Here is a 25682-nt window from a genome sequence, read left to right on the forward strand (position 1 = left end):
TTCTATTTTTGTTCTATTTCTATTTCTATTTGGGTTTGTTTCTTCATCTGAACAGATTTGGAGAAATTTAGCATTACATCACCAATGGATCCTCTGCAGTCAATGGGTGCCATCAGAATGAGAGTCCAAACAGATGATACAAACATCAGTTATCCAAAAGTAATCCACACCACTCCAGTGCATCAGTTAAAAAATCTTGTGAAGTGAAAAGCGGTGTCTGCTATTGTTAAAATTGCTTTCTCTAGTAAAAAAAGGTTGCCTTGTCGGATTCAGGAGAGAAATATGCACGGATCAAACAATATTTCCAAGAGAATACAGCTCCAAATTGATATTTTGGTGGATTTTGATGTGCGATGGCAACAGGATAGGCTTTTTCACTTGAGGAAGCGTTATTATAGATTACAGAAAGGTATTTTACCCAAAAGCAATGCTTACAAGTTAAAACACTTAGCTAGATTTGTTTCTTACAAACATGCAGCTTTTCGCTTCACAAGGAGAGAATTAAAGCAGATATTCAAACAAACTCTACATCTTGGATGGCCTGAGGGCGAGTAAATTTTCATTTTTGGTTTAACTATTCCTTCAAGAGGTTGAAAATCAACCTACGACTATGTGTGACTAATGAATTTCCAAGTTTAAATGCATAAACCATTCCATAAAGTAAACGCAAGCAACAAAAACTGGTATTAAATGTAGATTTTATTAATGAAAATTTGCCAAATATACACCCAATATCATCAGAGTAAATATCAAGTTCATGTATCTATATTCAAAAGTGTTACTTTGTTTAGAGAACAATTAGGTCAGGGTTGAACAGACATTATATCTCCAAATACTACACACTATACAGGTCAGTAAGCATCAGATTTGTTTCAACCACAGTGTTCATTGATCGGTTTCGAGTTTGTTCTCTTTTCCATGACAAATGCCCATTACAACAACTTTAGTTTATTTGATTTTCATGGAAAATCACTATAAAAACAGTTCAGGGCTGTGATTCTGCCCAGGAAACCATGGCTGACATTTAGAATACATTATTAATTTGGAAACCATCTGAATGTGATAACATTTGAGCTGTAGTTTTCAATGCAGAATTCTATCTTTTTGTGTTAATCTCTAAGTTTAGCTAGATACAAAGTTCAAGTCAGGTTTTCAGAAATGGACGTATATTGAGACATCACTGCTAAGCTAACCCAGGCCTGTTATATTTCAGCATATTGAACAGAAAGCGTTAGGACACCAAAGAGATTACATCTTACGGAAAATCAATGCCATGGAAATATTCCTGCCGTTCCAATGAGCAAAAGACCTAGCCAGTGTACAAATGCTGACGGGAGTGTTCAGACTTCATTTTTCCATTTGAGATTCAACAGTTTCATACTTTTAAATAAGATTGATCAATTTATTCCACAGGGAAATATCCAGTCTCACCAAAGGCTCACTAAAGTGCTTTCAGCACCACACATACAGTAATAACCGATCAGGTGCTATATCCAATAATCATTATTATTAAAAAAAATAATAATAATTATATAACAACCAGAAAAAGAAATGACAGATAATTTTTAGTAATTAACAAAAAGCATAAATGTACACAGTATTTTCTCTTATACTTTAAGTGCATAAATAAGATAAAATGATTAATGGACAGCAATTATTGAATTATGCATGTAGACTATATAACAACGTGTCTTTGTCCATAAAGAGGACAAAGATAACCATAAAGGTAGAATGTAAACATGAAATCAGTTCATTTATTTGTGAACAAAAGCATATTATAATGGAGAGCACTATAGTATTCCAGAGCTTGAGTAGACCACTTCAGTTCTTGAGGTCTACTGGAAACCTTTATTACACCAGGAACTGCAAAAAAGACTATTTCTTTTTATTTGATAGGCACACAAAGGCAATTTTTAACTTTGCACGAAGACATATTTCCACAGAGCTATGCTATTCATGCACTTTTTGTCTTTATTGGTCCAAACAGTCCCCAAGTTATGCCACTTTAAAGGTGCATGTGAACAAGAACATTAAATTGTTTTTCGGACACTTGCCGCATTATACTAACTGTGGTCTTTTGGCATTAAATCACAACCAAGCAAATAAAACATAACACAAATTACAAACAAAAGAGATCCATGTGAGATTTAAAAAAGGACACTATTTCCTGATTCAGCTAAACATATTGAGAAGTAAATTAATGTTTGTTATAAATGTAAGCATAAGACCAATTTATTAAAATGCTATGCTTGAGATATGAAAAAGTATGCAACAGACGGGGTTCCCACACAAAAGACCAATGAGATCAACAACAAAATAAAAATAAAAATCCATTTCTGAGATTCAAATGTTTATGATTTTGAGGTTATTCTTATTTGTCCTCATATTGAGTCACATTAAATGTCTTTTTCATGAGTTCCTATCATGTCCTATGCAGTCACTAATACCCGGACACCCAAGGTGAATTGGTAAGTAGTCAGAAGAAAGACTGTATTATTAAAATAACAATTCAAGTTCACTTCATTGATGGAAACTTTGGCATTTGATGTAGACACACCGAAGGGGCTGTACAATAAAAAAAATAAATGATCTCAACTTCATTACTTTCATTGTCGTTTCAGTCATATTGCATCAGTAATCACAGAACATGAACACACAAAGGTTCTTTTCAAATCACAAAAAAAAAAAAAGAGAAAAAAATTCACAATTCAACAGGTTTGAAACAGGCAGGGTCATACTGGCAGTATATGTGAAAGAAATATCAAATATATTTTCCTGCACCTTCACTCCTCAAATTCCTATTTTCAATAACATTGATTTAAAAAAAGAAATCCTGCAATGGCTCTGGAAACACGAACTAATTTGCAATATCTGAGGCATAATATGATGAGAGTGTCTGTTCTTTTGTCGGGATAAATATACAAGCACTATAGATTCATTTACCTGAGTAAGATATCATAAATTATACAAAGCTTTTAAAAGACTAAAGCACACACATTAGACGAAGGATTACAAACATGTTACTCCACTGATGGTGTAGGTAGTGCAGATTAGAGAAAGCCGGGTAGGCGGACATGAAAGTGGCTACAAAATTCATACCTTCAACAGCATTGAACAGTTCCATCACTCCTCCAGAATCTGATGCAGGACCTTCAGTAGGTTTTTCAGGCCATAGATGTAACCCTGGTCGGGAACGTCACTAGGGAAGACATGTGCAAAGTCAATCATTTTTACCTCCACATCATGGACCGTTTCCTGTCCCACTGCGCTCTTGCTCTCCTTCCTGTCCTCTTCCAGTCTTGCCAAGCCGCGGTTGCCGTTGGGCTGCTGTGAGGAGCTCCAAACGCCGTTGTCCTGTTTGGCTTGGTAGTGGCTCTGGGCGCAGCTTTTCTTGTGCAGGGAGTACATCGTAGAGAGGCTCTGATTGATGTTGTTGTTCTGCTCACAGGCCTCGGGTGCGATCTTGCTATCCCGCAGGCTCTGAGAGACAAGACTGGGCGCACAGATGCCCTCGTAGACGAAGAGCAGAGAGCTTGCATAAAAGTTGAACCGACTCTGGCCCTCAAACCACTGAAGGATCTTCTGGACTTTGAGAATGCTGGCAGTGATGGCGTCTTTGCGAAGAATGTCGCCGTTGTAGAAGAACTTGGATAAACCTGCAGTACAATGAGGATGATGTTCATCACTGGAATAAGATGATTTAGGAAACAATCACAGATGTCGTCGAAAGCTTTATACTGTGACAGTTAAATATGAAACTGTTTAAATTTTATATGCAGGCCATGTATCTGGCCCAGTTGACATACCAATGAAAATATGCCTTTACACAAACAAGCAATGGACAAAATGTGAATCAGATCAAAGAAAGGAAAAAAAAACTGTTAGAATTCAACAATTTCTTTGCATCATCACACCTGTGTTCATGTCCTCATGTGACATTACAGTTTTTAGCTAAATGTAAGCAAATGAATACTACTGCTCATTAATATGCACTGTTATACTGGTACATACAGTATACATATAATAACACAAACAAATAAACATATGTAAATTCACAATCGGTAAACAATTTGAAAACTTTTTTTTTTAATGTTATTGAAGTGAGTCTGTTTTGCTTACCAAAGCAGCATTTATTTGATTCACCTTACATTCAAAAATACATTCAATTTTGTGAAAAATTGTTGTAATTAAAAACAACAGTTTTTTTCTACTGGAATAGAAAAATGCTATTCATTCCTATGACGCAAAGCTGAATATTCAGCATAATTACTACAGTCTTTAAAGTCGCATAGTAATTTTGATCAATTATTGATGATCAATTATAAGTAATGGTTACTATCAATGTATGCACCTTAATTTTGTGAAAAAAGTCAAGCTTTTTTTCAGAATTCCTTGATAAATATAAACAGCTAAATTTACTTGAAATATATAGTTTTGTAACATATTAAATGTGTTTAGTTGTTGCTTTTGATCAATTTAATGCATCCTTGCTCAATAAAAGTTTTATTATTATTACTTTAAATTCTACTTAACCCAAGAATTCTAGAAAAAAACATGGATTTTTCTTTTCCTTTTTAAGAGAGAAACCCATTTTCAACATCAACAATTATTTTCAACTAAACAACAACTATTTTCAGCACTGAAAATGAAAATAAATGTTTGAGTAATGGCTGCTGAAAATTTCAGCTTTCCATCAAATAATAAATTACATTTTAAAACATATTAAAAAGAGAAAAGATAATTACATTTAAATATAAAATTGTTACTGTATTTTTGTAGATAAAGATACAGGGCAACAATGGCTAATACCAGCTGCTTGTGACTGCCAAGAACAAGTTCACAAAGTAAAAAGAGAATAACTTTGATATACCCCAAACCAGTTGCATTTTAGAAGACAGAATTTAAATCCAGGAAAGAAGATTGTGCTTGTCAAGGCATTTCAAGGGGTCCTCAAGAGTAAATTTAGCTTGTTTTCCATGTTCCATCTTAGATAAACGCACCAGACACCGTCTGTTTTAAGTAACAGTGTTATGGTGTAAATAGCATGATGCTTTGACCCTGGTCGATCTTACCTTCCTTGATCGTGTCCTTCACGAGACCTCTTCCGTAATGCTGGTCATAGGTGTCAAAGCTGTCTAAGCCAACTTTATACACCTGAAAGACAGCAAGAAACATTTGAAACTCGAGTTGAATATGAATATTCTCTTCAGAGGTCTGGCTCTCCCTCTAGAGGACATGTGAGGTCACTACAGTATCTCCTCTGATTGAATTAACTCTAGTAAGGAAATGAAATTCAAGTTGAACTTCTGGAAAGGGTGATGAGGGAGCCAGTGTAATAATGTACTGTGTAATTTGGGTTTATTTTGAGAGGGGCATTAAGTTCCTTTCTATATCATCCAAATCAACGGCACAATTATGAGTAATGGTTCTGTTTGCTTGGTGTTTATGTAGATCGGCTCTTTTCGTCCATCTGTTTTTCCATACAGGCTGGCAGAGAGCTAAACCCCTGGGACAGCCTGAGACTGAGAATTTACATACCGTCTGCTCCCCATCAATATTTCACCAAGAAACTGGACCTCGCTGCCCTTTCTATGTGCAATTTTAGACAGCTCCTATCCTGAAGACTTCAAATTTCCTTTTTTTTTAACATAGTAAAAGGTCAACCAATCATTTTCCTTAAACTATTGGACTGTGCTTCTTTTACTTCAGCTGCCCTTTGAGCCAGGAGCGGTAAAACAAACATCCTGAAATAAGGAAATAAAGAAATCGGACTCTTAAGCTGCATCAAGTTCAATCAATGGGAAATACACAAAGGATTGACATTTCAAATAAAATAAGAACAGATGTATTGTTTAAACAAATCATATATTCATGCCAAAAGCCTCAATCAATCAAATCAATTCTGTTTATTTCTGTCCTTACAAACAACTTTTCACAAAAAAAATAAATGAACAATTTCCCGAAAAGGTGTAAGCAGAAGCTTTTCTTATTCTGCTTACCCTTTATACATATTTTACAGATGACAGTTTTTTTAGAGTTGATAATACAAGATAAACAAAGCTGCTTATTTTGCTGAACACACACACATACATACATACATGTATATAAATATATACACACACACACACACACACACACACATATGTATATATACACATATACACATTTATATATATATATATTTTTTTTTAGGATTCTTTGATGAATAAAGTTCAAAAGAACAGCCTTTAATTCAAAATCGAATTATTTTCTAACAATATAAATCTTTGCAATCACTTCTCATTAACTTAACACATATTTCAAAAAAATAAAGTATTGAGATTTACTGACCCCAAACTTTTGAACTGCAGTCTATATTAAATAATTGCTCTTCTTTTTAACTTTTTATTCATCAAAGAATTCTGAAAAAAAGTATCACAGGTTCCAACAAATATTAAGCAGCACAACAGTTTCCAGCACTGATAATAAATCAGCATATTAGAATGATTCCTGAAGCATCATGTGACACTGAAGACTGGAGGAATGATGCTGAAAATTTAGCTTTGCATCACAGGAATACATTTGATTTTAATGTATATAAACTTAAATGTTTTGTTCTACAACTTAAACTGCACAAAAAAGTATTGTGTAGAAAAATACATATTATTCGTATCATAGTATTTTCTTTTATTTGTTTTATTAAACATTTCTTCAAAAATGTGTCTTCCGTTATAGGTGTGTGTAATTAACTTTGTAGAGCAAAACATTAAAGTATTGTTAAGTTATGTTTACCACAGATCTCATTTTACTTGAAAAACACCATTATAAAACCCCAATATGAAAATCTCGAGGGAACCTATGGTGAATTAGTCTTTTGAGTTTTGATGTCATCCCTGCAGCACTCTATTAACACAAGCTCCACACAGCTACAATTAATCTCTCTCTTTCTAATAACTACATTAGAGTGCATTATCAGTGGCTCAAGCCTCTATATACAGTAGCTCTAAAATGACATTACGGTATTAGCAATAGAGGCTTGAGATGAGATGCATGAGAAATTAGTCTTAAGCGCGTTTTAGGGACAAAAACCTGGCAAATGTCTTGAAATACATCTGAAGAAAAAAAAAGGTGTTGTAACTGTAGTAAAAGCAGAATAACTGACTCTGGTCCATTGAATTATTAGAAATATAATACACATTATTTGTGCATTACACATTATATTAAAGGGGCGATGCACTGACACATCTTACTTCACTCTTGCAAGCTATATGATAAGGAAGGTTGTACATTAGATATTTAAATCCATGTACAAACAAAGAAAGGCAATTAATATAAAGCCTGTTCTCAGACGACTTGCACATTTCCTCTGAGATAATAAAGAAAGCTCATCCATCACGAGCTGATGATAAAGAGTTAAGAGGTCTCCACCCGTGATTCTCAAGAGAGAAGCGAAAACCCTGAGGATGCTGGGAGAGGCCACAGCGTGATAAGCTCATCCTGTCTGATGGCACAGATATACAAACACATCCTTCTCTCTCCCACTCCCACACACACACACAGGCATTGCTATCATTATATAATGGTTTTTATACTGTACAAAACGTATTTTCGGTAACATTAGGGAACACATTTTCACTATTAACTAAGCATTTTCCCTCAATGACCTCCTTATTTGCTGCTCATTAATAGGGTTAGTAAGGTATTTGTTATTTTTGGGTATGGGGTTGGATTAAGGCATCTAAAATAAGGCATAATATGTGCTTTATAGATACTAATAAACAGCCAATATGCTAGTGATATGCATGCTAATAAGCAACTAGTTAAAAGTGAAAACTGTACCTTAAAATAAAGTGTTACTTTATTTTCTACACCCTTACCCTAAACCAACCCATCACACAAATCGTTCTTTATTTTTAGATTTTCAAAACACTTCATTCGTTTGATTGATAAGCTTGTTTCCTCATGGGGTCCTAAAAAATGTCCCCACAAGGTCAAAATTTACTGAAGTATTGAATAATAGTACACACACACACGTTGCAATATTATTGAAGTCATTTCATACTGTGACAATAATGTCTGAATTATGCTAACCCTACCCCTTCTTTTAAAATGGTTTTAAAAAGGTTTGGAGAAATTACGTTTATTTCTGCTTATTATTTTTATTATTGAAAGGCTGCATTTACTTGAACAAAAATGCAGTAAAAACAGTAATACTATGAAATGATTATTATACTGAAAATAAAACAACTCTTATTATTATCAATATTTGAAAGAGCTTTTACTGCCTGATTTTTGTTTGTGTGTGGGGAAACCATGATACTTTTTGTTTTCCAGGATTCTTTGGTAAATAGACAGTTGACAGTTTATATATATATTTTAACATTATAAATGTATTTACTGTCACCATTTATCATTATAATGCATTCTTGCTAAATAATAATAAAACTTTTTTTTTTATGGTGGTATATCATGGTTTTGACCAAAAAAAAAAAGCTGCAAAAATGAAGGAGGTAGAAAGCAACATGCGACAAAATTCAGCTTTGAATCACAGGAATAAATTATATTTTAAAATGGATTAAAATAGACTTTTATTACATGATAATAAGCATACATAATTAGTACATAACTTTGTTTTAGCAATCTGGTGTTTTTCTTCTAATTTTGAACGAGGGTTTTCTGTTACGGCGTTGTCAGTGAACTGGTAAACCTGGACATATTCTCCAGACCTGTGTGGCAACGTTCCTTCTCTGTTATGATGAGTTAGAATTTGTTGAAGCATCGAAAATACATTTCGGTCCAAAAATAAAAAAATTACACGACAGAAAGCTCTCGGACTAAATCTAAAATATCTTAAACTGTGCTCCGAAGATAAACAGAGGTCTTACGGGTTTGACCCGGTCATTACATTTAAACTATTAAAAAGGAGCCAAGAAAAATCTAAATGGAAAAAACAGAAATTGAAAAAAAAAAAAAAAAAGATGATTTTATAGGGCCCTAATACAGATACAAGCACATGTGCATGACTCTGTATGCTCAATGAAATAACTGACCAATAATACCTTGGTTAAATTACTAGTGGTTAAACGGATCATAGTCTATACAGACTAAGCCCCACGATTCAGCACACAAAAGAAAACTCAATTCGGTACTCGACCATTTTTTCTGTACACACACACACACATAAGCACATTTCAGATGCACAAAAAACTAACTAATTGCCCTTTCTCAACTCATTGCGCTTGAACAGACACTTCGAAAACAAATGCATCAAAATAGCCTCTGCAAATATTCTCCTAAACACTGTCGGTTATGTCTCAGGGGAACATAAACAGAGAAAGAGAGCCTATAAATACCTGCTGCTGTCTGTGTCCTTAAAGGGTTACTCGACTCCAAAATGAAAGTTTTGTCATTAAACCAGCCTCCTGGTTTTCATCCTAAATATCTTTAATTGTGTTCTTAAGATGAACAAAGCTTTAACGGGTTTGGAACAACATGGGGGTAAGTGATTAATGACAAAATATTCATTTTGGGGTGGACTATCCCTTTAATGTTAATCAATGTACCTGAATACAAAATTTATGGTGGGTGCACACCAAAAGTGAAGCTATTTTTTTACATTACGTTACTTGCTCTAGATTACTAGCGGGATGTTTTTCATGTTACTTGCACTAATAAAAACAATCACATGTGCTCTCCTACATAATCTGCTGAAACCGGAGGTGTCAATAAGCTCTTCACTGATTGGTTTTTGTGATATTTTTCAACTCAGAAGACATGATTGAGGCAAATTTTGCACATGTGACAATCACAAATACAATCACATGTATTTGTAACTTTGTTCTGTTGTATTTATCTATGCCTGTAATTTGTGCATTTGTTCACTTGCCTTTAATACTGTTTGAACTTTGTAAGGCCAGTAGTTTTTGCTGTGGCATGGAAGTACTTTAACTAATAAATGTATAGCAAAGTTAATTTGTTTTTTCTCCTGCTGGTCCGAAAAAGATCTGTGACTACACATAATATGATCCGAACCATGAGTTTTGTGATCCTTTGAACTACTATAAATTACATATATATATATACAGGGTGCAATTTGCCGGAGGGGAGAGATGGGTATAAACGGAGGTCGGAGCCAGCTCCAAATGGGTGGGACTTCAGCTCCAAGTGGGCTGTACAAACCTCCAGAGCCTTTTGATTGGTTTATTTAATGTCATGGGGTTAATGCACGCTGCGAATCCCCCCGCCAAAAAAAAAAGTTGTGAAAAAGTGCAGTATCTTGGCGGTTGATGTTTTAGTCTTGACGTAGTTAAATCATGATTACAAGCTCATTGCATTCAAGTTTGAAAATGGGAGGACATTCATGTGCAATTTTACCTTCAAAACTCATATTTACGATTATTCCGAGAGCACGTGAAGACAGCATTAGCAGCAAAGATAAATTACATCTTTATTGTGTCTGTTACCCTTTTGTGCTAAATATTTCTGCAATACATATATAGGATTTACGCTGCAGATTACGGACACTGAAGACCATAAGCAGGTATTGTGACTAACGTTACGTAAAATATGTAGGCCTATGTATTATAACTGCACTGATATTTAAGCGATCAATAACTATTAATAGATTTAGTACAGTGTTCCATAAGAATGAGTCTTAGTTACAACTCCTAACTGATAATGCTTAATAATGCATTGTTTCAAAACCTGCTGTTACTGTATATTTTTAAAATGTTATCTATTTTTACGTGTAACGTTAATCCAAATAATGTAATGCAATTGAAACATTTGGTTTAATTACCAAATTCATTTTTCAATTTAATAATCATAACAGTGGATATATGAGGATAACTGCAGTGTCCACTACCATGCATTACATATCAACAGGTGAATAGAATTAATTTTGTCATTGTAGGAAACACAAACAAACAAAAACATTGTGTAAACTTTGTGTTACAGAAAGTTCAAGTCTGGGTGGCCAAAAGTTACATTTCAGTGACCTGGTTACCGCCTCTCTCTGCAAACACAAAGGATCACTTTCCTGTAAGCTTTTTTTTCTATGCATCAAGATGTGTAATTTATTTTTTCTGAAGATTTTTGACTAATGTGTGTGTGTGGGTGGGTGGGTCTTTGTGTGGATAAATTATGTTCATACTTTAAAGGTGGACATTTGCAACAGCGCTTGTCCCTAAAATTGCTCCAGGGGTATGGTCAGAGACTGTCCTAAATGACAAATGATGGAATTAAAATGACATTACATTCTGTAGACGTCTCACATAAATGTGCATTGTACTTTAGTTAATGTTAACTTGTCAACAGTGAATTATTTTAGGATGTCATTGGACTGAATGTTTAGTGACTAATGACACTTCATTCCAGTAAAAATATAATCCATAGCCTTGGAGTGAAAGCAGCTGCAAAGTGGTCCAGTGCTGATAAAAATCAAGCAGGTTAAAACCTCAGGTTCCTTAAATATCTGTTCTACAGGATAGTTTGGGGTTTTGAATGGTTTTGAAGTCTGATGCTCACCAGGCCTTCATTTATTTGTTCAGAAATGCAGTAGAAACAGTCATATTGTAAATTGTAATAATATTTTACAATAACTCTTTTCTATTTGAGGCAGCAGTGGATCTACCCCAATCATCATAAACGGGCCCCAGTGGAGAGAGTGAGCAGGTTCAAATACCTTCAGATGCCCTGCAAAGAGTAGCTGAGCACATGTCCAGAACATCTCTCCCCTCTCTGCAAGATATCCACACCAGGAGATGTAAATCTAGGGCTGTTAAGATCCTTAAAGACCCCACCCACCCTGGAAATCCACTGTTTCATCTGCTACAGTCAGGCAGACGCTTCTGCAGTCTGATGGCAAAGACGGAGAGGCTCAGGAGGTGTTTCTTCCCTCATGTTATCAGACTACTAAACATGGACATTAAACACACTGCACTTTATAGACTGGTTGTTTAGGGCTACCCAATAACTCTCTGCACACTGCGCTTTTTTGACAACCTAACTATGCAACTCATCCTCACTGCACATTGTTTACATCTCTGCACATCATCTGTGTAGCAGTTTCTGTGTAGCATCTCTACAAATCATCGGTGTAGTAGTTTAATACAGTATATTGTGTATATTTTTAATTTTTTGTATTTAATTATCTCCAAAAAAAAAAAAAACTTTTTATTTTTTTCCTGTTGTTTCATTATTTGTATTTAATTTTCTCTTATTTTTTTGCACAGTCTAAAAAGAGTATGCCAGACCTACATTTGACTGCTTTTTGCATGTCATATATCAAATAAAACTTTAATTTTTAATGGTCTAGAGCGTTACCTGTGATTGAGTTGGTGATAAAAAGGAGATGGGGAAAAGAGTGTCTTAAATTGGACTTTGGTAGCAATAATATTTTCCTCTTAAGTCTTGGAATGTTTTTTTTATTATTATAAATTCTTGTATTACTATTTAGATTTTTTTTCTTTTTTTAAATTAAATGTTTATTTGTAAAATTTACTTCCACGTGTGGCCTTTTGTAATGTTGTTTCACCTAGAGCCAAGGGGGTTGTAACAATCTAAACAATATAATTCTCCCTCAGATTTCAAACTTGCATTAAAGAAAAACATTAACATACAGTAAACATTTTATTGCTCTAAATTACTCATTCATTTTCTTGATACTGATATAATTATAAAATTAATATAATTTAATATACTTGAATGTTTGCAGTTGTCACAAAATTATATAACAACCTCTTGTTAATAAAATTTAAACTACAATGAAAAACAATAAATCTTTTTTTCATTAGTATCGCTACTTTATGCCATCCTCATTCGCGCGCACCCCGGCAATGACGCAATGTGAAATTTCCGCTTAAACTCCGCCCATTTGTAAAGTCCCGCCCACTAGCGGCAAAAGTTCCTCCCACTTGGAGGTTTCCGTGAAGTCCAGCCCACTTGCGGCAAAAGCTCCTCCCACTTGGAGGTCTCCGGGCTGCAGCGATACCTACTTGGGAGGGGATGCGTGGAATTTCCCCCTTTCTGGTCAATGTATCCCTGCCTCTGCTTAATTATTTTTATCCCCGGTGGGGATAAATTTATCCCCCCCTCAAAGTGATCAGTGCTACTACACTAGTGGCGAGACGGATTACAAAACTTATCACGGATCCGTGGTCTGATTAAAGTCAATTTTATTTTAAAATGCGCTACTTTGGCTGGCTCTATGTATTCACCACTCTGCAGACTTGCTCAATGTCCTGCCCACGACGCTATCTGATTGGTTACACCTCACGAGTAATAGCCTATCAACACTTGCGAGACGGTTGAAGCCGGTCCGCTGGGCAGTGGAGTTGCTAACTTGGCGACATTTTGGGCAATCATTATTTAGTCTCTGATGGCGCGTTTCCACCGAGTGGTACGGTACGGTACGGGTTGGGTCGGTACCCTTTTATTTGCGTTTCCACTGCCAAAAGTTGAGAATGGTACCAAAAAGCTGAACCGTACCGTACCACTTTTTGTAATAATATAGGCATCAACAGATTCATGTAAAAGTTTAATGATCTTAAAAAGTAACCTTCATAGTGCTTAATGAATAGACTGTAGTTTACAGTTGGCACAGTTAAAATCTGGTTTCACAGGCAGGGCTTATTGTACTTATTTATTCAGTGTAGGGTTATTTAATCTATAACAATATTGCTTAGCACATAAGACGAAATACATTAATTCATGACATAAAAAAGTTAGCTTAGCTCAAGCTTACCCGCCTGCGCCGTCGTGTTTGTCTTGCCTTGTCTTTACTCGCGCGGTTGTCTGTCTCGTCCCAGCTCCTTAAAATTTCCCAAATTCCCCTGTATTTTTCCTTGCAGCATGTAGCCTTTGCTCAAACAAATATTGTCTCTTCCTTGAGATAAACAGCCACACACCGAGAAGCAAGAATAGGATCTGCTGTATGTCCTCCATTGTTGTTTGCGGTGAACTTTCCTCTTCCCGCGCAATCGAATGACGTCAAGCTACTTTCCGTCATACACCACGCCTATCAAGTGACGTTATCACTACTTTCTGGAATACACCACACCTATCAAGTAAGGGTACTGTTGGCGGTGGAAACGCTAGCCAAATCATGGTTAACAGACCCGACCCGTACTGACCCGTACCGTACCACTCGGTGGAAACGCGCCATGAGACTCTGGTGCTGCCGCACGAGCGCGAGGTCTCTCTTTCCCAGCGCGAGTCTGTCTCTCTGTATCTGCTGTGTTCAGTGAGCGCAGAGAGGAACAGCACTTTCAGTTAAAAAAAAAAACAATATATATATATTCTGTTGCATCTAACTCTGATTTACAAGCAAGTATAGACGATATCAGTCACAGCACAACCACTGACTTTATCGTATGTGTATTTGATTTCATTAGTGCAGATTAATGTTTGAGAGCTGGTTATGTCATCTAAATGGACCGTTTTTCAGTCATTATAATATTCATTCTGTTGTCTGACAACAGAAACATTAAAATATAGTAATAAAAACAGTTTTATTGAGAATTTAATTAAATGGCTAAATTAAATTCCAGGGAGGCAATACAATACAACACACTTACGTCATAAATATGCCAATTAGTGCATGACGTCATCTAGTTCATGTTCTCATGATTTATTTTTATGAATTAAAATTTCAGAACACCCCCTCCCCCCCTCAGTTTTTTTCACAAATCGCACCCTGTATATATGTGTGTGTATATATATATATATATATAGTCGTGGCCAAAAGTTTTGGAATTACATAAATATTAGTTTTCAAAAAGTTTGCTGCTAAACTGCTTTTAGATCTTTGTTTCAGTTGTTTCTGTGATGTACTGAAATATAATTACAAGCACTTCATGCGTTTCAAAGGCTTTTATCGACAATTACATGACATTTATGCAAAGAGTCAGTATTTGCAGTGTTGGCCCTTCTTTTTCAGGACCTCTGCAATTCGACTGGCATGCTCTCAATCAACTTCTGGGCCAAATCCTGACTGATAGCAACCCATTCTTTCATAATCACTTCTTGGAGTTTGTCAGAATTAGTGGGTTTTTGTTTGTCCACCCGCCTCTTGAGGATTGACCACAAGTTCTCAGTGGGATTAAGATCTGGGGAGTTTCCAGGCCATGGACCCAAAATTTCAACATTCTGGTCCCCGAGCCACTTAGTTATCACTTTTGCCTTATGGCACGGTACTCCATCGTGCTGGAAAATGCATTGTTCTTCACCAAACTGTTGTTGGATTGTTGGAAGAAGTTGCTGTTGGAGGGTGTTTTGGTACCATTCTTTATTCATGGCTGTATTTTTGGGCAGAATTGTGAGTGAGCCCATTCCCTTAGATGAGAAGCAACCCCACACATGAATGGTGTCAGGATGCTTTACTGTTAGCATGACACAGGACTGATGGTAGCGCTCACCTTTTCTTCTCCGGACAAGCCTTTTTCCAGATGCCCGAAACAATCGGAAAGGGGCTTCATCGGAGAATATGACTTTGCCCCAGTCCTCAGCAGTTCATTCACTATACTTTCTGCAGAAGATCAATCTGTCCCTGATGTTTTTTTTTGGAGAGAAGTGGCTTCTTTGCTGCCCTTCTTGACACCAGGCCATCTTCCAAAAGTCTTGGCCTCACTGTGCGTACAGATGCGCTCACACCTGCCTGCTGCCATTCCTGAGCAAGCTCTGCACTGGTGGCACTCCGATCCCGCAGCTGAATCCTCTTTAGGAGACCATCCTGGCGCTTGCTGGACTTTCTTGGACACCCTGAAGCCTTCTTTACAAAAATTGAACCTCTTTCCTTGAAGTTCTTGATGATCCTATAAATTGTTGATTTAGGTGCAATCTTAGTAGCCACAATATCCTTGCCTGTGAAGCCATTTTTATGCAACGCAATGATGGCTGCACGCGTTTCTTTGCAGGTCACCATGGTTAACAATGGAAGAACAATGATTTCAAGCATCACCCTCCTTTTAACATGTCAAGTCTGCCATTCTAACCCAATCAGCCTGACATAATGATCTCCAGCCTTGTGCTCGTCAACATTCTCACCTGAGTTAACAAGACGATTACTGAAATGATCTCAGCAGGTCCTTTAATGACAGCAATGAAATGCAGTGGAAAGGTTTTTTTGGGATTAAGTTCATTTTCATGGCAAAGAAGGACTATGCAATTCATCTGATCACTCTTCATAACATTCTGGAGTATATGCAAATTGCTATTATAAAAACTTAAGCAGCAACTTTTCCAATTTCCAATATTTATTTAATTCTCAAAACTTTTGGCCACGACTATATATATATATATATATATATATATATATATATATATATATATATATATATATATATATATTAGGGGGGTAACGGTACGCAAAAATCACAGTTCGGTACATACCTCGGTTTTAAAGTCACGGTTCAGTTCATTTTCAGTACAGTAAGGGAAAGAAATGCAAACATTAAACTGCAGGTTATTACTATAAACTTTTTTTTAACAATTTGTTTACACTTTTAAATACTTTTTAATAAAATATATATAAAATAAAAAAGAATAAGAAATAAAATACTGCTGCAAAGTTATCCACTAAATAAAATACTCTATGTCTCAAACCAATATCATATATTAAAATATAATGAAAAATATAAATAAATAACTATGATTACAGTGCAGCATTACCAATCCCAGCTTGTAGGCCTGCTCCATATTTAATATATATATATATATATATATATATAAATAACTTTTCCAAAGTGTAGAGTGCAGCTTCAGTTTCAGTTTTTAGACCTGCTCAGATTTCGTTATTGCGTTGGACCGATCGGAATTAAGAGCAAAGGTCTGTTTAAATGCCAATGGGAGCTGCGTTTGAATTACAATCATTTTTTTCTTAGTTGTAGTGATGTTCACACGCGCGTGATGCCTTTTGAAAACATTACGCCGGTGACACACTGGCATATTGCACCTGTCAAACATAGTCTATTTTGCCGTCAATACTGTTGACAGTGTCCTTTATCAGTAGGCTTTATATTTATGCTCAACATGAAGTATAGATATTGTTGTCGTGAAGACAAGATCCTGGTCTGTCGGCGGTCTCCCTCTATGTCACCTACAGTAGCAGCAGCATGCCAGCGCCGCGTCAGGCTAGATTCTGGTGTGTACAGACACAGAAAACGCGAAGCAGCCGTCACACAACTGACACGCAGCAGAAACGCCACGCAGCCAGTGTGTCACCGGCCTTAGAATCAGCTTCAGGGCGGGATTTGCGATGAACGCGGAGACCTCCGCCACTTAATATGTTCGTTTGGAAACACGAAAATGTACCTATGTTCCGCATACAAAATATTGCATTCGGTACACACGTGCACCGTACCGAAAGCCCTGTACCGAAACGGTCCGCTACGAATACACGTACCGTTACACCCCTAATATATATATATATATATATATATACTGTATATATATATATATATACTGTATATATATATATATATATATATATACTGTATATATATATATATAAAATTGGAAAAAGGATATTTTAAAATGGTAAAAAAATATCTTTACAATATTACTGTTTTTGTGATCAAACTGTCTTTGATCAAATAAATTTCTTTCATTAAAAATCATTAATATTGAAAATCTTAATTATTTCAAACTTTCGAATGGTAGCGTGTTTGTGTGTGCATACAGTAAATGAACATTTTCATATGTGTATATGACAGCATCTAACACCTCAAACACATTCAAAAATAGAACTTTGTTGAACCTTCCTATTTCCGCACACCAAAAATAACCCCTTATATCTGCATGACTAGGTATGAATGCAAGCAGGGCTGCAACAACTTATCGATAAGAGTAAATAATCAATAAATGTAATAACTGTGCAACAATTCTGACTAAAATAGAATTTTTTTCTTGTGGTCGATTATAACTGTTTAAACAACATTATTATAGCTTATTAACTACAGTGGTCGAGATGATCAAAGATCAAGTGGATTTCTTCAACCACTATTGCAGTAAATGCCTGGTCCAGTTTTATTTTTAACTAGGATTCTTCACAAGTGTTCTTGCATGCTCCATTTGATTATAGGAACCAAATTTCCCTTCCAAGCTATCCAAACACTTTACTCCAGCAGTGTTGACGGCAGTGCTGCTACTGCCTGCTGTGTCAAGAGCTCAGTAAATCTGAGACTCTAGCTCACACAGCACTGTGGCTCTACCACTGAGTTGTACCCCCTTCTGTCTGCTCTAAAGCTGCTGACCGTTAATTAAAACCTCTTAAAACACAATGCTCTGGCACCAGCTGTACCGAAGCTCATCATTAGATAAAATGGCAGGACCTCTGGAAGAGCAAAGCCACATTCAGGATTGAAAGATCAAAAAATATTTTAATTATATGTGCCTTGGAGTTGAGTGGAAGGCGTTATAAGTACTACGCATTTTTCTCTTTGGATAAGAGCATCTGTGTAAACACAAGGGCTACCTGTTTGAGGACAGCAGTGTTTGGGATGTACACAGGAATTAGTGATGATTCAAAAGAGCCGGTAGAGAGTGGAACAACCACCTCTGAACGTGTAAGGTGAGTCCGTGATGACCAGTTTTCTTCTGTAAATATTTACAATGTCGGCAAGTGTATTCAAGCCTTAAAGGGTTAGTTCACCCAAAATTTTGCCCATAAATTACTCGGTCATCCTAGGTGTATATGACTTTCTTCTTTCAGACGAATCCCGTTGGAGTTATATTAAAAATTGTCTAATTAGTGACCGTTGTTTTGTTTTGATCTCTCCCCTGTGCTTTCGCGTTCATCAGCAGTGCATGCGCAACGATGACCTCATGCTTCGTCTGCCTTACAACAATGGTTGCGTTTACAACAGTGAGCGCAAGCTAGATTAAATTGATTATTACCTTTTAAATATGGTTATTTTTCTTACAAAAACGCATCGATTCGCTACAGGAGGACTTTGTTCACCCCCCAGCCCAGAGCTGTGTTACACACTTTTTAATAAGAATGGGCGCTTTTTATTTTATTTCTCTTGGACTGATGCACTGCAACACCCGCTGAGTGCCATTACACATCTTTTAAAGAACAAAGACAATTTTTAACATAACTCTGACTGGATACGTCTCAAAGAGGAAAGTCATATACACCTACTGTAGGATGACTTGAGGTGGAGTAAATTATGGGCCAATTTTCATTTTTGGGTGAACTAACCCTAATCATTAAAAAAGAAAAAGTCAATGCCATGTCAATGCACATGTGTGACCGATTACAAAAATCGGTTGGCAAACGTACAGTACATGCATCCCATTTTGGGGTAGAAAACTTAAATGTTATGCATCACATTAGCGCTTCAGAAATAATTAATAAAATCTGCATTGATTTTAAAGAAGAAAACATACCCTCATTCCCAAAACCAAGATGCCGATCTCCTCCATCAGCGGGTATTTCCTGATCTGCTGTTCCCGTTTCTCCTGTGAAGCGAAAGGGTCATAGCTCTTTTGGCCAATCTTCATGTCCATGATGCATGGCTTCTGAAACCTGCGAGTCACATCCTCTAGCTTGAGGTACAGGTCTGTGGAAGAGAGCGAGCAGACATGCTGACTAAACTCATGCTGTGCAGTAAATCCACCAATCCTTTCATGGCTCCATGCACCCATCCGTGTACCTGTAGGAGCATCAGGTGAGGACCATGTCCCGTAGTACTTGGGAAGCTGCGCTTGGAGGTCTATAAGACAGGGGTCGCAGTGGTCTTCAGAATACACCTGACATAAGATCACACTGTGAAATTTCTGTAATATTGGACAATTTGAATGCATACATCACTTACAAGCCTGAAAATGTACTCAAATTAGTGAAACTTCACAGACAAAAAAGTCCAACAGTGTATTGATCCATGAAGCATAACTCACACAGAACCAAGCAGCTTACTGTGTGTTCACACCACCACCGTCGAGAGCGTCAAAAATCGCTCTGGCAGCCCTGCTCACAATACTGCAGAAAGATCTGTGAGCGCTCCGACGTAGATCGAATGCTTATCTTGTATTTAAAGTGGCCGCAAAGCAAACAAGCTTGTTAAACTTGTGCAGACTAGCCAAAATGAGGGTAACATTATAAGTTAACCTCATTAAATATTGTTGTTTAACAATATTAAAGAGCCTTATAAAAGAGCCTTTACCTAATAATGTATAAAGCACTGTTAAAATACTCTGATGCAAGTAAAAGTCCTGCATTGAAAATGTTACTTAAGTAAATATAATCAAGTATAAACATTATAAGTATAAATCAGTATAAATCAAGGAAATTTGTTTAAAGGTAAACTGGGACTACTGTACTATTATTTATTATATCATTAGATTATCTTTCCTATATCATTACTGCACATCAGCAACTCACCAGGAACATGAACAATCTCAGACACCATGGTCCACGTATCATTATTTTATTTTATTTTTTATGTCCCTGTACACAAACAGGGACACATCATAGATTATTGCAAACCCGCCACAGCAATAATCAACCTATCCTCTATTTTGCTTGATGTGGTTGGAGCTGCGTTTGTGGAATCTTCTCAAGTGGTGGACTTCTATGTTCTGATTGGCTGATTGGTCTAGGTTCAGTTACAGCTGCTCAATGTGGTGAATTTTCGTGACCAACTTGAACAAAAGCTAAATCTGCGCAGGGAACTAATTACAAAAAGGCTATAATATTTTTAATACACAAACAGCATTCAGATTCCAAAAACCTTGCAAACTTTGGCAATTCCAGCTGAACACCACATTGTATTCTCTATAAAAACACTCAAACTATCAAACTATGCTATTTCAGGTTTCCCACTTTGTTGTTTTCTGTGGGTATTGTAAGACAAATTGGTAAATTTTCCAGTGCACACAAACTTGATTAATGAGTGCATTTTTGTTTTTATTAATTTGTATTTTCATGCATTTATATCTTCACTTTTGTAAAAATGCAGTATTACAGAATTTACCCCAGTAAAAAGCCATTTATTTTACAGATTGCAACTATTTTTAATTAATTTGTTTTTTAATTATTTATTTCTAATTAGTTAAGTAAATAATATGTAGAATAATATGTAAAATAAATAAAAATGTAACCGCAGCAATTTCATATCATTCAGCAGCTTTTATTAGCCACCATGCTCTGTAAAGACATCAAAAAAGCCTATACGGGTAACCCTTGTTTTAGTGCAGAGTTTGATTGACAGGTGAGTGGGTGGCCCTTCACTGCAGTCCAGGACATTAGTGTTTGCACTAGAAATACTACACGTTCCCTTGTGTGAGACTAACTACGTGGTTTCAGCGATTATATCACAAAACATTTCAAACTCCATCATAGAGCTGATTACTTGACCAACATGGATCTAATGGGTTTAAGAGTCTTTAACTTCATCAGGAAAGCTAATGGCTCTGCTCTGCTCCAGTCTTCAAAGATCACCAAAAACAACAGATGACAAATAAATACACCGAAAGGAAAATTCTGGGTTCTAAACAAGTAAAAACAAAATTCTGTCATCATTTACACATTATTATTTTGGTTACACATTATTAAGTATAAAAAACAGTTTGAAGAAGAAATATTAAAAAATCTAGTGTACTTGTTTTCTAAAAAAATATATAAATCATTTTGCTTGTAAATGTCTTCTTGTATCCTTTTATTAAGGAAAACAAATTATTTGATATGTTTCCATTGGGCCTGTAAAGCTTTTCAATGCACTCATGCGCACGTCCTCTCTTAGAAAATAAGTAAGTGTTTTCAGAGTTTGAGCGATTATTAAAACGTTGTTATTGTTATAAATATTGCCCCTAGTGCGAACGGGTCTTTACTAATGTAATTCCTGTGGGAGAATTTTCTTCTATGAAATCAATACACTTCTGGTATCCATGCATGCTTTTACAGGACCCTGGGTTATCCGGGTGCAATTAGGTTTATTTTTGATTGTGAAGGATGTGTCACAGTGACCGTGGTGATGGTCAGAACTTAACCTTAACCAGAACATTCTCGTAATGCTCACCATACTGTAGAACTGCATCTCTCTGGGTCCTCTTGGAGGAGGCTGCAGCTGTTTCAGGACCGTACCATCAGGATGTTGCAAGATACCTGTTATTTATTAAAAAAATAAATAAATAAAAAACACAGCCCAGAATCATTACTGTTGACCAAACCCATAAGCACATGCTAACATTTTTTAAATACACATTGATTCATATAGTTGAGTGAATGCTCATATCTATTGAGAGGTTTAAGTGAATGACTGCGAATAGGCTCTTTTGAAGCTGATATGAGGGGATATCACAGCAGTGTGTGTATGACATCACATCACAGGCTGGCCTATATGCTGCAGAGAACTGGGTTGACAGGGCTTAGAGATTACGCTCATAGACTGTGCAGCTCTGGATTTAGGTCAGGCTCCCCCTCTTTAAAAATAGCTATGTTAAAAGCTACACACATCATTGATAAACCAAAGCAAACACGACAAACGTGAATTTATGACAACAAACATGATCAACCAGGGGTAATTTGCAACCACACACTCTATTTAAATAAAGCCTTTATTTAAATCCATACCATTCAACTCTTTAACCTGAAGCAACTCTTCCAGTGATTCACGGTACATGATGTACTACACATTTACACTTCCCTCTTTTCATTACTGTATTGTATCTGGATGTTTTACACTTCGGTTTGTTTGTTATCTCATTATCTTGAATGATTATGCTCAATCAAAAAATGTAAAACTGTGCACATTTATTATGAGAAAGTGTTTATGGGGATCAAATTAAATAATGGAATAAATAAATGAAAATACAGTTTTTTTTTTTTTTTTAAGTTATGGTAATATGCATTAAAAAAAAGTCCTAAAAGTCCTGGAGAGTCCTAAAAATGGACTTTTAAAGATTTGTATGCAAAATAACATTTTGTGTGGCCCAAACAAATGTTTGACAGGCTCTTGTGAGGTTCATCCAAAAAGTATGTTGCAGTAATAAAGAACAATTGTGGACGCAAATGCAAATCAAATCTATGCTGTGTTTTACCGCATTGGTCAAATTCCGTGTAAATTTGCATTACCACTGACTCACTACATGGGTCATACATGTAGAGCTGTTTTTTTTGCAAGTCATGAGACAAATCCAAATTGAGTCAGCAGCACTATACAGACACAAACCGAAACCTATCAGCCCGTTTTTCATTAAATCTGTTGTAGCATCAGGATGATTACTAATCAGAGACCAGGGCTATGTGTCAGTAACTAGAAAATCTGAAATCAATCTCTAAATACCCAATTCTTTGCTTTCACTTTAACAGTGGTTTTTATATGAATACTTAAAGCACCTGATTTTTTTTGTTTTTTTTTATTAGTGTCATTTTTATAGGCTACAAATTCCTCAATACAAAAAAAAAAGAGATTGTAATATGAATTGCTGTTGGATTAAAACACCACACATTCAGGTAAAGTTCAATAGTACAAAAAAAAAAAAATGAAACTACATCCTGTTCTCAGGATGAGTTTTTCCCCCCATAAATTTCCATCATATTTAAGTTGTCTTGATTTTTATATGTGGTATTTATATATATTTATTTATTTAATAAGTGACCCTAGAGCACAAAAGCAGTCTTTAGTCGCTGGGGAATATTTTTAGCAATATCCAAAAAATAAATAAATAAATAAAAATATTGCATGGGTCAAAATGATTGATTTTTCTTTTATGTCAAAAATTATTAGGATATTTAGTTAAGATCATGTTCCATTAAGATATTCTGTAAATTATCTACTGTAAATGTTTCAAAACTTAATTTCTGATTAGTAATATACATTGCTGAGAATTCATTTGGACAACTTCAAAGGTGATTTTTCCTCAGTATTTAATTTTTTTTGCACCCTTACATTCCAAATAGGTGTATCTCAGCCAAATATTGTCCTTTCCTAACAAACCATACATCAATGAAAATCTTTATTTATTCAGATTTCAGATGATGTATAAATCTCAATTTCGAAAAATTGACACTTAAGACTGATTTTGTGGTCCAGGGTCACATCAATTTTTACATATATTGTCTGTTTTCATGTATAAAGTAGCAGTGAGATTTTTTATTTTACATTACTTTTAAATGTTCCTTAATACATGTTTGCTTTTCATTAATAATATTGTGCTCCATAATTGTTTTACTATTTAAATTTTACTGAAGAACATATGAAAGATTGTTTGGTTTATAATGTAATATTTTTCATTTTATTTTTATTGGTACGGTATACATTTTTTTTTCTTTTTCAATCAATGTTTTTTTTGTATCATTCATAATTGTTTTACTGTGTAATTGTTTTTCTAAAAAGCATATGACAAGTTCCATTGTGACAACTTAACCTTGTACATTGTTTCGTAGGTAAAAACGGTATTTTATTAAACAACCGTTTTTGCAGATAAAACTTTAAATTATCTGCATTTACTGTACAAAACGGCCCCAGAGAAATGTTTAATGGGGTAAAAATATTGACTACTAGCCCCGCACACAATATTAAAAGACAGAATTGTATACTGACCCACTTTATCCACGCCATACTTGTGTCCGGCCACCTGATGAGAGAGCGGCACGCAGCCGTTCAGGTGAGCGCCCTGCGCGCCCTCCGGTAAACACGAGCCGCGGGTCGTTACCGGACGCGGGAGCTCCAGCCTCTCCAGCGCCACGGAGTCCATGATGATGCTGTGCTGACACTCACACCGAAGACTTCACTGAAATGGCTCTTTAGTTCTCTCAACTACTGGCCACACACAAATTCACATATTGATCGCACACTCTCTACGCGTCATCATGAAATGTGTGACCGATCGCGTGCCATCAGTCACGGTACCCACGCTCGCAACCATATAACGAGCTTTTCACCTGGGCCACATCCCACTTCCTGACTTCAGAAATGTTTACACTCCTCCCGCAGTAATTGGTACGAGATGCTAGATGCGGAACGAGCGGAGTACAAAGATCGACACGATATTCTGGCGGAGTTAATCATCTCACGAGAACTACAGCTCTGCGAACGCTTCGCTGTTTGTTTCCACCCCTCACACGCACACTCCCGAGAGACGCGCTGCGTGTGATGTCACGACGCACAGCGAGCGGGGACGACACGGAATACGTCGAGCTATTTTTTGATGATTCCCAATTAAACGTCTACATGGGGTATCATTTCGGGAATAGGAAACTATTAGTATCAAAAAACATGAACTCTAACGTTGAAATTATTTCTAAAAACGGAGGGTAGCAGGCTCGCCTTAATTATAAATACTTCCGGGTAATAAAACGAGTAATCTTCAGATACGATAAAAGTAAGTTTAAACGGATTTACGTTCTGTTATGACGACGAACGAGAACGCTGATAAAAACGAAGTTACTAAACAAACATCGAAATGGATAAATATTTTACATAACGATGCGTGTTCTCAGAGAACTGAGCAATTAAGAAAATCCCTCAGGCATAATTTGTGTAATCCCTCTGAAAATATCGTTGTAATTATGGATATATTAGGACTTGTTTATAAACAGCAACCAAATTTATAGCTAAACATTACGTCAGTACCTAAGGGGATATATAAATTAACCTCTACTGAAGTTTTTTTTTTTTTTTTAATCTTCGATTAGGTAGGAAGAATGAAGCAACATTGAGTTTCAGATGGATACATATTATGCTAAATTAATTTTGAAA

The 25682-nt window shown here is 36.0% G+C and overlaps 1 protein-coding gene and 1 long non-coding RNA gene across 2 annotated transcripts; one reads left to right on the forward strand and one right to left on the reverse strand.

The window, feature by feature from the left end:
• Nucleotides 1-1727: 1727 nt before the first annotated feature.
• On the reverse strand, nucleotides 1728-25079 carry LOC132121269 (inositol polyphosphate multikinase-like). Its single transcript, XM_059530500.1, has 6 exons — nucleotides 24525-25079; nucleotides 21999-22084; nucleotides 19635-19731; nucleotides 19369-19541; nucleotides 5073-5154; nucleotides 1728-3656 (listed from the first exon to the last, which is right to left on the reverse strand). The coding sequence occupies exons 1-6, from the start codon at nucleotides 24676-24678 to the stop codon at nucleotides 3124-3126; spliced, it is 1125 nt and encodes a 374-aa protein (XP_059386483.1). The 5' UTR covers nucleotides 24679-25079; the 3' UTR covers nucleotides 1728-3123.
• Nucleotides 10241-12480, forward strand: LOC132121261 (uncharacterized). The gene is made up of 3 exons (XR_009426259.1): nucleotides 10241-10519; nucleotides 10936-11019; nucleotides 11600-12480. It is a non-coding gene; the product is annotated as an uncharacterized LOC132121261 (long non-coding RNA).
• Nucleotides 25080-25682: the final 603 nt, after the last annotated feature.

The sequence above is a fragment of the Carassius carassius genome, chromosome 39 (assembly GCF_963082965.1).
Source record: "Carassius carassius chromosome 39, fCarCar2.1, whole genome shotgun sequence".
NCBI lineage: Eukaryota > Metazoa > Chordata > Actinopteri > Cypriniformes > Cyprinidae > Carassius > Carassius carassius.